Raw genomic sequence first — 13,873 nt, 5'->3', positions numbered from 1 at the left:
AGAGCTGGACCATAAAGAAGGCTGATCGCCGAAGAATTGATGCTTTTGAATTATGGTGCTGGAGGAGACTCTTGAGAGTCCCATGGACTGCAAGAATATCAAACCTATCCATTCTTAAGGAAATCAGCCCTGAGTGCTCCCTGGAAGGACAGATCGTGAAGCTGAGGCTCCAATACTTTGGCCACCTCATGAGAAGAGAAGAATCCTTGGAAAAGACCCTGATGTTGGGAAAGATTGAGGGCACTAGGAGAAGGGGACGTCAGAGGACAAGGTGGTTGGACAGTGTTCTCGAAGCTACGAACATGAGTTTGACCAAACTGCGGGAGGCAGTGCAAGACAGGAGTGCCTGGCGTGCTATGGTCCATGGGGTCACGAAGAGTCGGACATGACTAAACGACTAAACAACAACAACAGTTTTGCATATTGGCGCATGCAGGGTGGTCTACCCTGCATAGTCCCACAGCCCCCTCATGCGTAATTCTAATGACAATCTCTCCAACAGCAACAGCTTTATTGCTACAATCAATCTATAATAGCACCATAACTGACTGCCTCTGTACAGGTACAGAAACAGCTATGGTTAGAACAGCAAGATAATAGATCCTTATTATAGTCTTCCTCCCCTGCTGTTCAGGAAGTGGCAAGGAGCCTATTTGGAAGAAATTATGGGTTCCCCTCTGACTTATGAACTGATTTTGTCCTGCTAGTCACAGCTGCTTCCATAATCTTCAGTTAAATTAACAGTCCTTCTCACACCGAAAGGGAGACAGATGCTTGCTTCATTGGTTAGGAGGCAGGTTCCCCGCTCAACCTTCTGGCCCAATGCCCTTGCACAATAAAGCTGTTAATAAAAGGCAAAAGATTCACTTCATCTGACTTTGGTTGGAAGCAGAATCCACCGGGTCAGAGATGTCTTGTAAAATGTGTGAACAGGGTGGTTAAGTTCTTTTACAGAAGTCACTTCGGAGTATGTATCGTCAGGGCCGTCTCAAGCAGGTCGGGCGCCCTGGCGCTGAGGCGCGGAGATCGCTCCGGCGCCCCCGCCCTTGCAGCGCGCAGCACGGCTTACGCGCGGCTTCGTTGCGCAGCGCCACTCCGCCAGCCCGGCGCCCCGCGCCACCGGGACTACACCTAGAGCCGGGCTTGTGTATCGCGTTCCCACCCACTTTGCACATATAACTCATTAATGAACAAAGAAAATGAAGAATGTTGAATGCCTCTCTTCCATTCTTGTTATCCCTCCTCTTTCAACAATGGTGGAGACCTGGTGGCCCCCTCAGATGTTGCTGGACCCTAGCTCCCACTAGCCCTTGTCAGCATGGCTAATGACCAGGGATGATGAGGACTGCAATCCAGCCACATTGGGAAGGCCATCCTGTCTTAATGTGTAGGCTAAAGTCGACCTCTTGGAGCGCACGCCCATTATACTTTCTTTAATCCACTGCCGTCAAACAATAACCTCTTTCAAATGGGTCTGTACTAATCTGTACTTGCTATCTAGAAATGTAGGCATCCTCATTTCTGCCCACTTCAACTGATGCTAGGAAAGACACTCAACACACCTGTCTTTGTAGATCAAAGCACGACGCACTTGTCAATTCAGCTTCAAGAGGAAGAATGTAATTTGAGAAAATTCTCAGCCGCGTAATTCCAAATTACCTGGCATTCTTCTGCCTGGTATTCTTCACCTTGAACAAACTATATCATATCTAATTAAAGTGTGGTTCATACTGAATGTTATAGGGTTGATTTTTTTTTTTTGCTTTTGGGCATAAATTACGGTATTGTGAGAGAAAAGAGAGACCTGTGGTAGAAGCGGTTGCTAACAGTGAGTCTTAACTACTCCCCTGCTACCTTGAGCTGTGATATGATGCCCATTTACCTAGGAGGATTAAACCCCCTTGAAATGAATGAGACTTTCTTTTCAGTAAACAGAAATAGGACTGTTGTTGCATAGTATATAGATAGGTTCTGTTCCTATGGCTTCCATACTTGCCCTCTCTCTGCATGCTGTTTTTAACATTCCTGTCGCATAAGTACAGTGGTGCCTCACTTAACGAATGCACTGCTTAACAAAATTTTCGCTTAACGAAATGATTTTTCGAGCGGAGGTTGCCTCGCTAGACGAATTCGTTTTATGAAAAATTCGTCTAGCGAATAGCGGTTTCCCATAGGAATGCATTGAAATTCAATTAATCCGTTCCTATGGGCAAAAAAAAATTCAATGCATTCCTATGGGATTTGCTAGACGAATTTTTGTTATAAGAAAAGACCCGTGGAATGAATTAAATTTGTCTAGCGAGGCACCACTGTACAGGGGTGAAGGACAATAGCATATTGGCAGGTCATGTTATTTGCATGCAGAAGTGTTCAGGTACGTTCTACAGTCTCGGACATCTCTAGGTAGGGTTAGGAAACACTCCTGCCTGAAACCCTGCATTGCTGCTTTTACATGTACAAATGGCAGAGGCTTATCAGTGGGTCCACACCTCTTAATTACCCCCAGCACACACCTGGGTCTGGCTATTTCCCAGTTCTAATTAAATCCTGTTAAGCCCAAGCATTTAGCACTCACAGATTTATAACAGTACCTTCACTTGGAAGCAAAGCTCCTCGGCTTTCAGTGGGCCCTTTTCTCTCTCTTAGTAAATGTGCTTGGGATGGCGACCCCAGTTGTAAAGCTGCATGGGGATTCATACCCATCTGCCTTGTATGTCACTCCCACCTACCTCTTTTTCACTTATGTAACAACAACAACAAAAGACCAAATGAATGTGAGCCCCTTTTCCTGTCCTCCTGGTAGGTTGCTTGATCACACACTCCTGCTTTCTGTGTGGCCTCCAAGCAGTACTTTTTCTTTGGTGTAAAAAAAAGAAAAAAGAAGAAGAAGCCAGTATTCTTATACAGTGGTACCTTGGAAGTCGAATGGAATCCGTTCCGGAAGTCTGTTCGACTTCCAAAACGTTTGGGAAGCTGCGTCGGACACAAACTGTCGCCTCTATTCCTGAGGTAAGTTTTGTCCTCTATTGAGCCACCACTTCTGTGAGTTCTGATACCCAGCTGGAACAATAATGACGATTCTTCTTGGCACAAAAGAGATGAATTTTATTATCTTAAAAACATAGGTGTTTCTTTAACGTTTCACGTGTTTATCCGCTTTGTTTCAGTTGTACAATAACTCTGTCAAACATTTAACATCAAGCTTTCATAAGCCTCATCTAAACCACCACTATCCTGGCCTCTCAACTTTATTCTTCACATCTCTCTCCCCCCTCCCCCTCTCCTCAACTGACAAAACCGCTGCTCCCTCCTTTTAAACTGGGAACAGTCCCGCTCCCATCAGAATGTTATGTCAGTCAGGCTGGATGTGGACTAACTCTTTTCCAGCCAGGTAGGAATAAATATTTCAAAAACGTGTCAATCTGTTACAGCCGCGTCGGACGTTCAGGTTCCAAAGAACGTTTGCAAACCGGAACGCTCACTTCCGGGTTTGCGGCCCTCGGGAGCCAAAACGTTTGACTCGCAAGGCGTTCGAGATCCAAGGTATGACTGTATTTATATTAAGTGTCATGCGTTCTAGAACAAAATGGCTGCTATGGGCAGCAAAAAAGAAAAAAAAAGAAAGGAAGAAAAGAAAAGAAAAAAGAAAAGAAAGGGTGCCGGTACTCTGTACTCAGGATACACAAATCTTATGTAGCCCAAGAAGGTCTGGCTGCCGTAACAGTTATTTGAGGCTGTGGATGGTCCCTTTATTCAGGGGCATCACCTTCCGCTTTGCTGCTTGAGGTGGAATGGGAAGTGCTCCCTCGCCACTGCTCTGCTGCCGCACTGCCTCCACAACTCTGCCCTCACCCCTGCACAGTGGCAGCATTGAGTGGCGACAACAGCAGCTTCTGGAGAGATCCACAAAGTCTTGTACTGTATTCATTAATGTCAAAAAGAAATAAATAAGACAATGTGGAATTATTGTTTCTCAGCCTTCAATATTGACCTGAATTATAAAAACCAAAATAGTTTTCCCCACATTTATTTATTTATTTATTTGTTTGCTTATTATCCAGATAACATTGGGAACTGTCACTGTTGGCTGAAATCTATAATTTGTGTCCCTGTGAAATACATAGTCCTAGGTAGCCTTGAGTCAGCATTCATGATAGCATTTCTGGATGGCTGAACCTTTACAAAAATGTTGAATCTTAGTTTTAGTATGTTGGGCCTTATATAAATGAAAAAAATCCTTAAAATGGTACAGAAGAACACAGCATCCCGTGATAAATAAAAGGGGGCATAACTAGAGAAAAGTTGCTTGGCTATTTTTAGAGGGGTTTTTTAATAAACGGAAAACAGATCCAAACCTAGGCAATGTTGGTTCTGTACAGAATAATTTAAAAGAATCTATTTGGATGTTCCTTTTATATTCTGCAGAATCTCCTTTGGATAAGAAATCTGTTGCAATTAATGTTCTAAAGCAAATCTCAACTTTTAACAAGTAGCAGACCTGTCGTTATTAAGGCAATCTGTAAGAACATGAAGACCATAATTACCAATTGAAAGATCGCAAAAATAATTCTAGAATGATAAATAAGTTTCAAGGACAAACACACTCTCTAGCTGTAACTAGGACTTCAACCTTCAGTTGAATAGTTTTAATTTTAGAGTCTTTGGATCTGACCTATTTAACCAGACATTGTGATTAATAACACTTTCATAACTGGAGTTGATGAAGAGCCTTGTTCCTATCCCTTTCAGCTGCAGATATATGTTCCTTTAAAAAATAGGTAACCTTGATTTCGGTGGAATCAATCTACCCTTTTAGTGTGTTGTCACCTTAAAGCCTAAATTTGCCTTAGTTTTAAAATAAAAATCCAAGTGCTTTAGCAGAGTTCTATGAAGTATGCAGAGGTAATGAACAAGAAGTAATTCCGGAATTAAAGAAAAAGACAAAAGGGGAGGGACTAACCAGGATAAATGAAAAATGCAATAAGCGTTTAGAACTGAGGGTATATATGAGAGACATATACTGGTTTTATAGTCATTTCCCCTTTATTGCTATTGGTGTGTGTGTGTGTGAATTACCGCCCCCCCTTTATCCTATAAAAATGTTTGTGCTTAAACGTTTAATGGGAAAAGTCAGGAGAGGAATCTGTGAGCTTTTAAATATAAGGCACGTCCACAAGTATTAAATTCTGGCCCTCCTGCAAAGCTGTGGGCTTCTCTGTAATAGCCGAAATCTTTGGAATGCTCTCTCCATGGAGACACATGGGTGCTAACTCCCCCCCCCCCTTACAAACAATGTGGCACCAGGTAAAAACATGTTTATTCTCCGGGACATAAGGATAACTAATTGTATTGGTACTCAGTTTGGGCTTCAGTGTGCATGTTTTGTAATTGTTGTGTTGATACTGTCCATTATTTCACAGACATGTTGGGGGTGGTAGGGAAATGTCACTTGAGGTTATTAATGTCATGGACTCCTGACTGGATAGTAGCGGGTGTCATTGATGACAAATAATCACCTTGCACAAACAACCCAGTGGCACTGCAGAAATTACTTCCACGGACAGTCTTAACTTCTGGTGTGAACTGGATATTCACTCTGACAAGCCACTGAAATCCACTTCAAAATCTCTCTATACTGTATAATAAAAATGAAAGAATGTCGTCATGCAATCCCCTTGAAGGGGGGCTAATCCCTGGATTTCCAAGAAGTCAGGGTGAGGCATGGAAGCAAAAGTGAAATCAAGTTGCACAACGGCAGTGGCCGTGGCATGGGAGTAAGAAAGGAGAAACACTGAGAGGGGGAAAGTGGTTTGATTAAAACGACAGCAGAGGTTTGAGTACAGTAGAGATGAAGAGACACTGAAGTTTTGTTTTCAAAAGAGTTTTAACAAGTTTTAACTTTCTCTCCCCCTCCCCCCGCTTTACTCAAACTTCTGCCATCATTTTAAGACGGCCACTTCCCCCCATTCTGTGTTTATGTAGACTTATTTCGATCTTTTAAAGACCTTCGGCTCACAATTAAGCTGCTACAGTGGTACCTTGGTTTGCAACCGCTTTGGATTATAACCGTTTTGGATTACAACCACGTCAAACCCAGAAGTGCGTGTCCCTTTTTTCGGATTGCAACCCATTTTTTATTTTATTTATTACAACCAATTTTTGGGGGGAGGCCCCATTGGCGAAAGCGCGCCTTGGGTTACAACCTGTTTTGATTTACAAGCTCCGGAACGGAGGTACCACTGAATTAGTATGCTACCATGTGCATTGTGAGATACATTACACTTAGTTGAAATCAAAGGTTAGCAGTTAGAAGCTTTCATTTTCCAGGTAATTTAAGTCCCTTGTTGGCAAAGTGACTGTTCTTGGCCTGCTCCTGCCACTTACATGTCTCTAGTTATCAGTGTAACCTAAAAGATCTTTTATGCCTGGCAAGTTTTCTCATTAAAAAGGGGGTGTGTGTGGGGGAAGGGGAAAACACTTACAGTATTTAAGATGGGTGAAGTTGATAGCTGGTGGGAGTTTGCTCACAGATGTTTATACTCCAGTAACTTATTAATGAAATAAAACGTAAAAGCCTTACCCTCCACAGGGAAGTTTTATGGGGAAAGCATAACTTTTTAAAATTTAAAACTATAGCTTCAAATGTAATGCTTGAACTCCCAATATCTAACAAACTAGATTATAAACGATGACAGGCCTTTGTCCTCAAGCATGTGTAGAAACCCTTAAGGCTTCTAGTTTGCTGTTCTCTATTATCATATGCCCAGGAGGTAGAATGAGTTCAAACGTTTACTCCAGGATTCTAAACTGGAATACTTGGAATGTGTTGCTAATGAACTTGTGCATGGAAAAGGAGCAGAAAATGATTGGTGCTCTTTAGACAATACACATTTCAAAACTCCCCACTCTCTATGTCCAGGTCTAGCCACAGCACTTAACTCTGCCATAAGTGTGTCCCTGGTTCTGATCTTTCACATTTATATATTTTCCTAAGAACCGATTTGCAGGCCAGTGAACCAGCCGTGACAGTACAGTAGAAACGTGTTTTGCTAACGGTATCGTGTCCAGCTGAGTTGTTTCAGGTGGAACGGAGGCTGCCCGTGGTCTTAAAACTGTGGGAATGGTGCATCCAAAATATTATTCAAAGGGTTAATGCTGCAGCCTAGAATCTTGTGATAACACACACACACACACACACACACACACTGAGGCAGGTTTCCCCCCAGTATATATATGTGTGAGAGAGTTTTAATTCTGAGAACAGCAAGTGCTGGGTGTTATGCTACTGCCTGCCTCAGAGCCAGTCTGTAAATATCAGTCCAGTTTCAGATGCAAATTCACGGAAATACATTTCAGTAATGAAAGTACTGTATCACCTGCCTCTCTTGTACATTCAGTCTGAAAAGAGCAAGCACAGCAATGAAAAGTCGTATGTCACCTTAAACTTTAAAAGCAAGCGTCGTGTGGTATTTGTAGGAGAAAAGAGAATGATTAAAAAAGGGTCAAACGACCCGGGCAACTTCTGCACAACTTTGCAAAGTATAATTACCGGGGGGGGGGGGGAAATCCATGGAGTTGGGGGGGTGTCAGTTGGCTGTGATGATTTTACTTGCTAATTTGCTAATATAGCATTACTCCCATCTGCTCCGGTATGGATTCCTCATGCTGTTTAGGAAACAGAAGTGCAGTGTAGACAAAGCCCTTAGCTGTCAGGGCTGGAAGTTAAACTGAAGGGGAGCAGGTAGGTAGCCGTGTTGGTCTGGGTCGAAGTAAAATAAAAAAATTCCTTCAGTAGCACCTTAAAGACCAACTAAGTTTTTATTTTGGTATGAGCTTTCGTGTGCATGCATACTTCTTCAGATACACTGAAATAGGAGTCCCCAGGAGCTTATGTAGAGAAGGGGTGGGGAGGGGGTGGGGAGGGGTGGGGAGGGGAGGGGAGGGGGTATCACTCAGAAGGGTGGTGGAAGTGGGTGATTGACTGACTGATAGCTGTTGATGACCGAAAACGACTGCAAATGGTTTTGCATGAAAAAGCAAGGGTGGAGATGGCTGAAGATCGCTTTATCATGTATAATGAGATAAGAATCCAATGTCTCTGTTCAAACCAGGTCCCTCCATGGTTTTGAGCTTGGTGATAACAGCCTGCCTTTTGCTTCCATCCAGCCTCTGATCTAAAGGCAAAAACAGGATTGAAATCATAGGTCACATACTCTGTAGTGTACTCCAAGGCTGGAGGTGGTGAACCACTTTCGACTGGAGGGCCAGATCCCAACGCGGAGAGTCCTTCTGTGGCCCACTTTAATAGGTGCGTGGCTGCGGGCCCCAGTCAAGCACATCATATGAATGAAGGAATGAATCTTTATTTGCATCGGGCATAGCAATAAAACAACAATACGATATACAAAGAATAGAAATAAAAAGTGAATTATATAAAACACATTTTAGGGTTTTGAATCGATAGTCAAATAGTGAATCTTATTCTAATTGCCCCAGCTAAAAACCTTGCAACCTTTGCTGTCACCTGCTCACCTTGATCTGCCAAGAGAAAGGACACTGTGGCAGTGGCTGGATGACTCGGAATGGACAATAAGAGGGGTGATGACCTTCTTCCTCAAGTCTTTATAAAGAGTGCACATCATATGTTATCAGGCATTGCCCATCAAAGGACGGTTCTTGCTTTGCAGTTGTTGGGTTATAACTCCCGTCTTTCCTGGCCATTGGCTATGTTGGCTGGAACTGATGGGAGTTGGACTCTTAACAACACCCAGAAGGTCACAGTTTCTCCATCCTCATAGAGTCTGCATTTAGTTACTGCACTGAGATGGCATGTGTGAGGTGGTAATATTATTATTATTATTAGACGACTAGCCTCTTTTCTAGGTGTATTGTTGCACCTGGGATTGTCCTGAGGACTGCTGGGACGCAGAAACATTTAGTGGTGGTTCTTCCATTTTTGAAAATATAAAATCCAGCTGTTATCAGGATCTGTCTCCATCACTTGGAAGTACTGTAGTCACTATTGAATCGAAGCCACATTCTTTTTTTCTCTGTAAGCACAATCCTCTAAATTCGTTGGCGTACCTAGTGAAATACTTTTTCTTTTGATAAGCATTTTCTCCCCCCCCCCCCGGAAGTTAACTAAGTGGACATGTCTTGGCCGTTTACATTGGTATTTTCCTAAACATCAAAGGGGACAAATCTTATGTAGAGGTGGCAATGCCTTTGTAATTGGGGCATCATTAAACGATTTCCAGGTCAATAAACAACAGCATTTATTGATTTGCAGACAACACCACAATTACGCACTTGTATAATCCATAGCAAACCCTGCTAGTTTCCAAATGCTTCTTCTCTGCCTGTTATAAAAAAAAACCCACTTCTCATTACATACCAGAGGACAACCCCCACTCACCCATGTACACACCAGCTGTGTGTAAATGTCAATGTTGCTGTCATTGTATATGCATTTCAGTGCAAACAAACAAACTTTGTTTCAATTTAGTGGATTAAGAATTAGCTTCTGGTAAATTTGTAGCCTGCTTTGGCCATTTGGTATGCATAGGTATTGAATGTGTGAAGTGGCTTCCAAAAATGTGCCGGCTAGCCCTGTTCTCTAGCTGCCAACACATGGAGTTACATTCATTCTTATGGTGGGAGCCCCATGTCCATATCTTTCAGTCTATCCCTGTGTCCAGGACACAGACAAAAGTTGAACCACATGATAACACCTGTTGCTGGAACACACCACAAAGGGTGTTTGAATTCTCTGCCATGTAAAAATAAAAGGAGCATTCCTGTACATACATGTCAAAGAAGGGGGAAAAGGGCAGAACATGTACCTTAACAGTAGTTCACAGCTTTCTTAATTCAAATATTTGATCCTTCACTGCAATTTGTAGAGGACAGCCTTACAAATGATAGATCACTTGGAGCTACTGTTTGTGGACAGCACCCTGCAGAGCCCGGCTCCCCCCCTCCCAAACTGGAAAAGTTGCAAATCCCATTGTTACATCTGTTGTTCCTCCCAAGCATCTTTTGTGCCCCATTTTGGCAACTGAACAGTTTGCTGCAGTGCTACCCCTTAGTTGGATTTGTCCCAGAAACCTCCCATTGCTGACCCCAGTCTTCCATTATACAATAAAGGGGGGTGAGGCCATCTTGCCAAACACTTTCTGAGTTTACTTGCATTGTATGCCAAACTTCAGACTAATTTGAAGGTTGAAGTGTCTGGATGCTAGCCTAAGTCAGAATGTTCTTGGGCCAAGGCCTGGTTTGGATTAAGCACTATGGCAGTCCCTTTTTCTTTGCAGAAATTCCATCTTACAGATATTGAATCACAGGCTTGGAGAGGAACCCAATGATGACATCTAGACAACCCCCCCCCCTCCTTTCATGACTCATGGAAGTGAAACCCAGTAATAAGATACAAAGGGTGATAATGCTTCATAATGCTCACACAGTACTTTTCTGCCCTTAAGAAAATAGACTTCCAACCTGAAGAATATAGGCTAGAACTCAAGCTGTTCCACTAATGTCTGCAGAAGGAAACCATCTGGGTTGGGCAGATTGTATGATTACTTCCCACACTAGCATCAGTCACCCCACAGGAAAGGGAGATGTAGGCATGGGATCCACATCTTCTCTAGTCTGTATCCTCCTGAGAATTATGAGTCACACTGAAATGGTTGACTCAGGGCCATGGTCAACAGAGGATAGCATAGTCATCTGCTTGATTAGGCCCGCATCCTCGCTCCCAAAAGCTTCCTGGCACCACCTCATGATTGCCAGCTGCCCACTTCTATCATTTTTTCCTTCCTAACCCACAGGGGATGAGTGAGCAAATGATGACCATGAAAAGCTGAGTGCAGCTTCCATTAGTTCTTTCTCACTTGCCTGCCAGCACTCTCACCGGCGGACCAGCTGGCAGGGATATTGTCCTGTGTCCTGATGAAAACATGGGGAATTGCTTTAGAGCAGTCATGACTTTACAAAAAATGTATTCAGATACAGTTGTCTTTACCAATGGGAATGCATTTCCATTGAGAGAGAGGCAGGAGTTTTGAATATTTCCTTTGAGTAATTCTGAGATTGCCAAAAGCTTTAAAAGCAGATCTATACTATACTATACTATACTATACTATACTATACTATACTATACTATACTATACTATACTATACTATACTATACTATATGGTTCCAGCATCTGTATGTCCTTTGGTGATGAGGAAGTGACCGTAAAGATCAATGGAGACCAGGAGGTCAAGTTCCCTAATCAACTTGGGGTGAATTTTGCAAAATTATTCTCAGTGGAGGGAGACATCACTATCATAAATGTCAAGTTTGAAGTTCAGTCATGTCTTGTTTGTGTGTCTATAGAAGGGAAAATGAAAATGTGTTACTTGACCTTGTCTGCCTTGCCAGTTTCTTCCTATTGACTCTGGGAGGGGGAATTATTGGTTTGTTTTTGTTCTTATTATGTATTTTTGAGTTTTTTATATTGTAATTTTATGCTATGAACCGTCCTGAGATCTATAGATGAAAGGCGGTATACAAATTTAACTCATAATACTAATAATAATAATAATTCCCCTTGACATTCTCATCATGCAGAAAATGGTATTTCACTTTCTGCCCTTTAAGACTTTATGGCATATGAAATAACACAAAGTGATTCTCTTAATTATTCTTGTCCCCACTTCTTTCTCGTTGCAGGCATTGTGTCTTTGATCTCGCTGGCCATTCTGTCTTACGAACGTTACAGCACCCTCACCAGTAAACGTGGCTCTGACTACCAAAAGGCTCTGTTAGGAGTTGGGGGCTCCTGGCTCTATTCTCTGGTCTGGACAGTGCCCCCTCTCATTGGCTGGAGCAGCTATGGGCTCGAGCGGGCAGGCACCAGCTGTTCTGTCCGATGGACCTCTGAATCACCAGAGTCGGTGTCGTACATCATCTGCCTTTTCATATTCTGCTTAGTCATCCCCGTAATAGTGATGATATACTGCTACACCCGCCTCTTTTATGATGTCAAACAGGTAAGTGCGTCATAGGTATTATATGTTATCTCTGAGGAAGGTTGCGCTTCAGATATGTGCCCTCTAATATACATACGTTAAAAAAAGAACTGAAGGCTTTCAAAGATGGTAGGTTTCTCTCATTTCATATTCGAAGGCCCTAATCCTCTGCACACTTACTTGAGAGTAAGTCCCCTATACTTAGTGGCATCTCTGTGGTTTTTATTTTTTTATTACAGCTCTATCCTACCCTCCTTTGAGAGCAGTGCAACAGTCTCCTATCCAGAAAGCTTTCAGGGTCATACCCCAGTAGCAGAGCTGCATGTCTTCATAAACTGTTCTCTAGGAACATAGGGCAAAAAGATTTCTGCATTGCACAGTTTGGACTAGATGACCCTTGTTGTCCCTTCCAACTCTACCATTCTGTGATTCTATGAAGCTGTTTTACATCACTTGGTCCATCCACCTCAGTACTGTCTATGTTGACTTGACAGTTACTATCCAGGGTTTAGACATAGAATATTCCCAGCCTTCCTTGCAGATTCCAGGGATTGTATCCGTCTGCATCCAAAGCAGATCCTTTGTCTCCTGCTCCTTCAGAGTAAACATTTAAAATATTTATATGCTGGCCTTGAAGGTAAACTCATGCAGTTTGGTCCTGAATGCAGATGAAGAAAAGACTTGGCTCCAGGAGAACACCTAGGCTGTTCCTCTGATCAGACAGGGTAACAATAGCATCATCTATAACAGGTAAACTCACCAAGATCAGACCATCAAACCTTTCCATCAATGAATAGGGGTTATCTGCCTCGGACACTGATGAACTGACTGAAAATGGTTTAGGTTGAATATGAATTGAACTGGTAATTACCCATTGCTCTCCATTAATAAGCTAGTTTTACCTAATTTCTAAATCAGCATGATTAAGGGTTGTCTGCTGGATTGATTAGCTTTAATGAACTAGATGCCTTTTGATTATCCTTGTGGATCTGATGAGTTGACAGTATTTGTGATTAATTTGTTATTTAGGATTGCACTGCTGACACTACAGTGTCTACTGAGAAGTAAGTCCTTTAGTTCAATGGAACCAAACAGGGTTAGGATTGCAGCCTAATTTATTCTACCGTGATTAATGAGATTTATGACGTTGTTGAACTCCAACTCCCATCAACTCCAGCCAACCAACCCAGTGGCGAGGGATGATGGGTGCTGTAGTCAAGCAACTTCTGGATGTTGCTTTAGAATTAGAACTTGGAGAACTCTCATGCAAAGGACAACATTTGGAAGGGTTACGCATGTATTGATTGTCTGGAGAAATCTTCAGTTTTTACTTATTCTTTAGTGTGGTAGACATCTCCTGGCTTTCAGCGAAGTTTTTCTCATTTGAAGCCCCAAGAGTCTAATTTTAGTCAGGTTCTAAGTACTTGAGTAAGCAGGGTTGGCCTTTGCATTAGAATTTTGAAATTAGGGCTATGAGTAATGCCAGAATCCTATATAATAATGTCCATGTTGTCCCTGCGTCCAGATGTCCCGTGTGTCCCTGGGTCACTGCGCATGTGCCCCAGGGATACAGGGATTGGACAGCAGAGACTGCGCGCGCGCACTCTCCCCCCACTCTGCCTCCTCCAACCGCCGCTCCCGCCGGGGTGGAGGCCGGCGAAGGCCTCCTCACAACCCTCCCTGGCCGTGAGGAGCGGCGGTTGGAGGAGGCGGGGGGGGGGAGAGTGCGCGCGTCCTTCCTGTCGGCGGCTGGGGGAGAGGAAGGAAGGAGGAGAAAGCGCCGCTTTCTCCTCCTCCGTTCCTGTCCCCCTGCCGCCGACAGTAAGGACGGGTCCCAGGGTTCGGAGAAGCGCTGCGC

At 43.2% G+C, this 13,873-nt stretch overlaps 1 protein-coding gene across 1 annotated transcript in view; it reads left to right on the top strand.

The window, feature by feature from the left end:
- The window catches only part of LOC118085558 (parapinopsin-like), a 57,351-nt gene that overhangs the window by 10,050 nt on the left and 33,428 nt on the right, over positions 1-13,873 (top strand). The window contains exon 3 of the mRNA XM_060273401.1: positions 11,717-12,036. Coding sequence (XP_060129384.1) covers positions 11,717-12,036 — 320 coding nt within the window. The remainder of the gene's footprint in view (positions 1-11,716; positions 12,037-13,873) is intronic.

This window comes from Zootoca vivipara, chromosome 4, assembly GCF_963506605.1.
Source record: "Zootoca vivipara chromosome 4, rZooViv1.1, whole genome shotgun sequence".
NCBI classification, from domain to species: Eukaryota; Metazoa; Chordata; class Lepidosauria; order Squamata; family Lacertidae; genus Zootoca; species Zootoca vivipara.
Note: the sequence above shows the minus strand (reverse complement) of the source record. Positions and strands in the feature narration are given on the sequence as shown.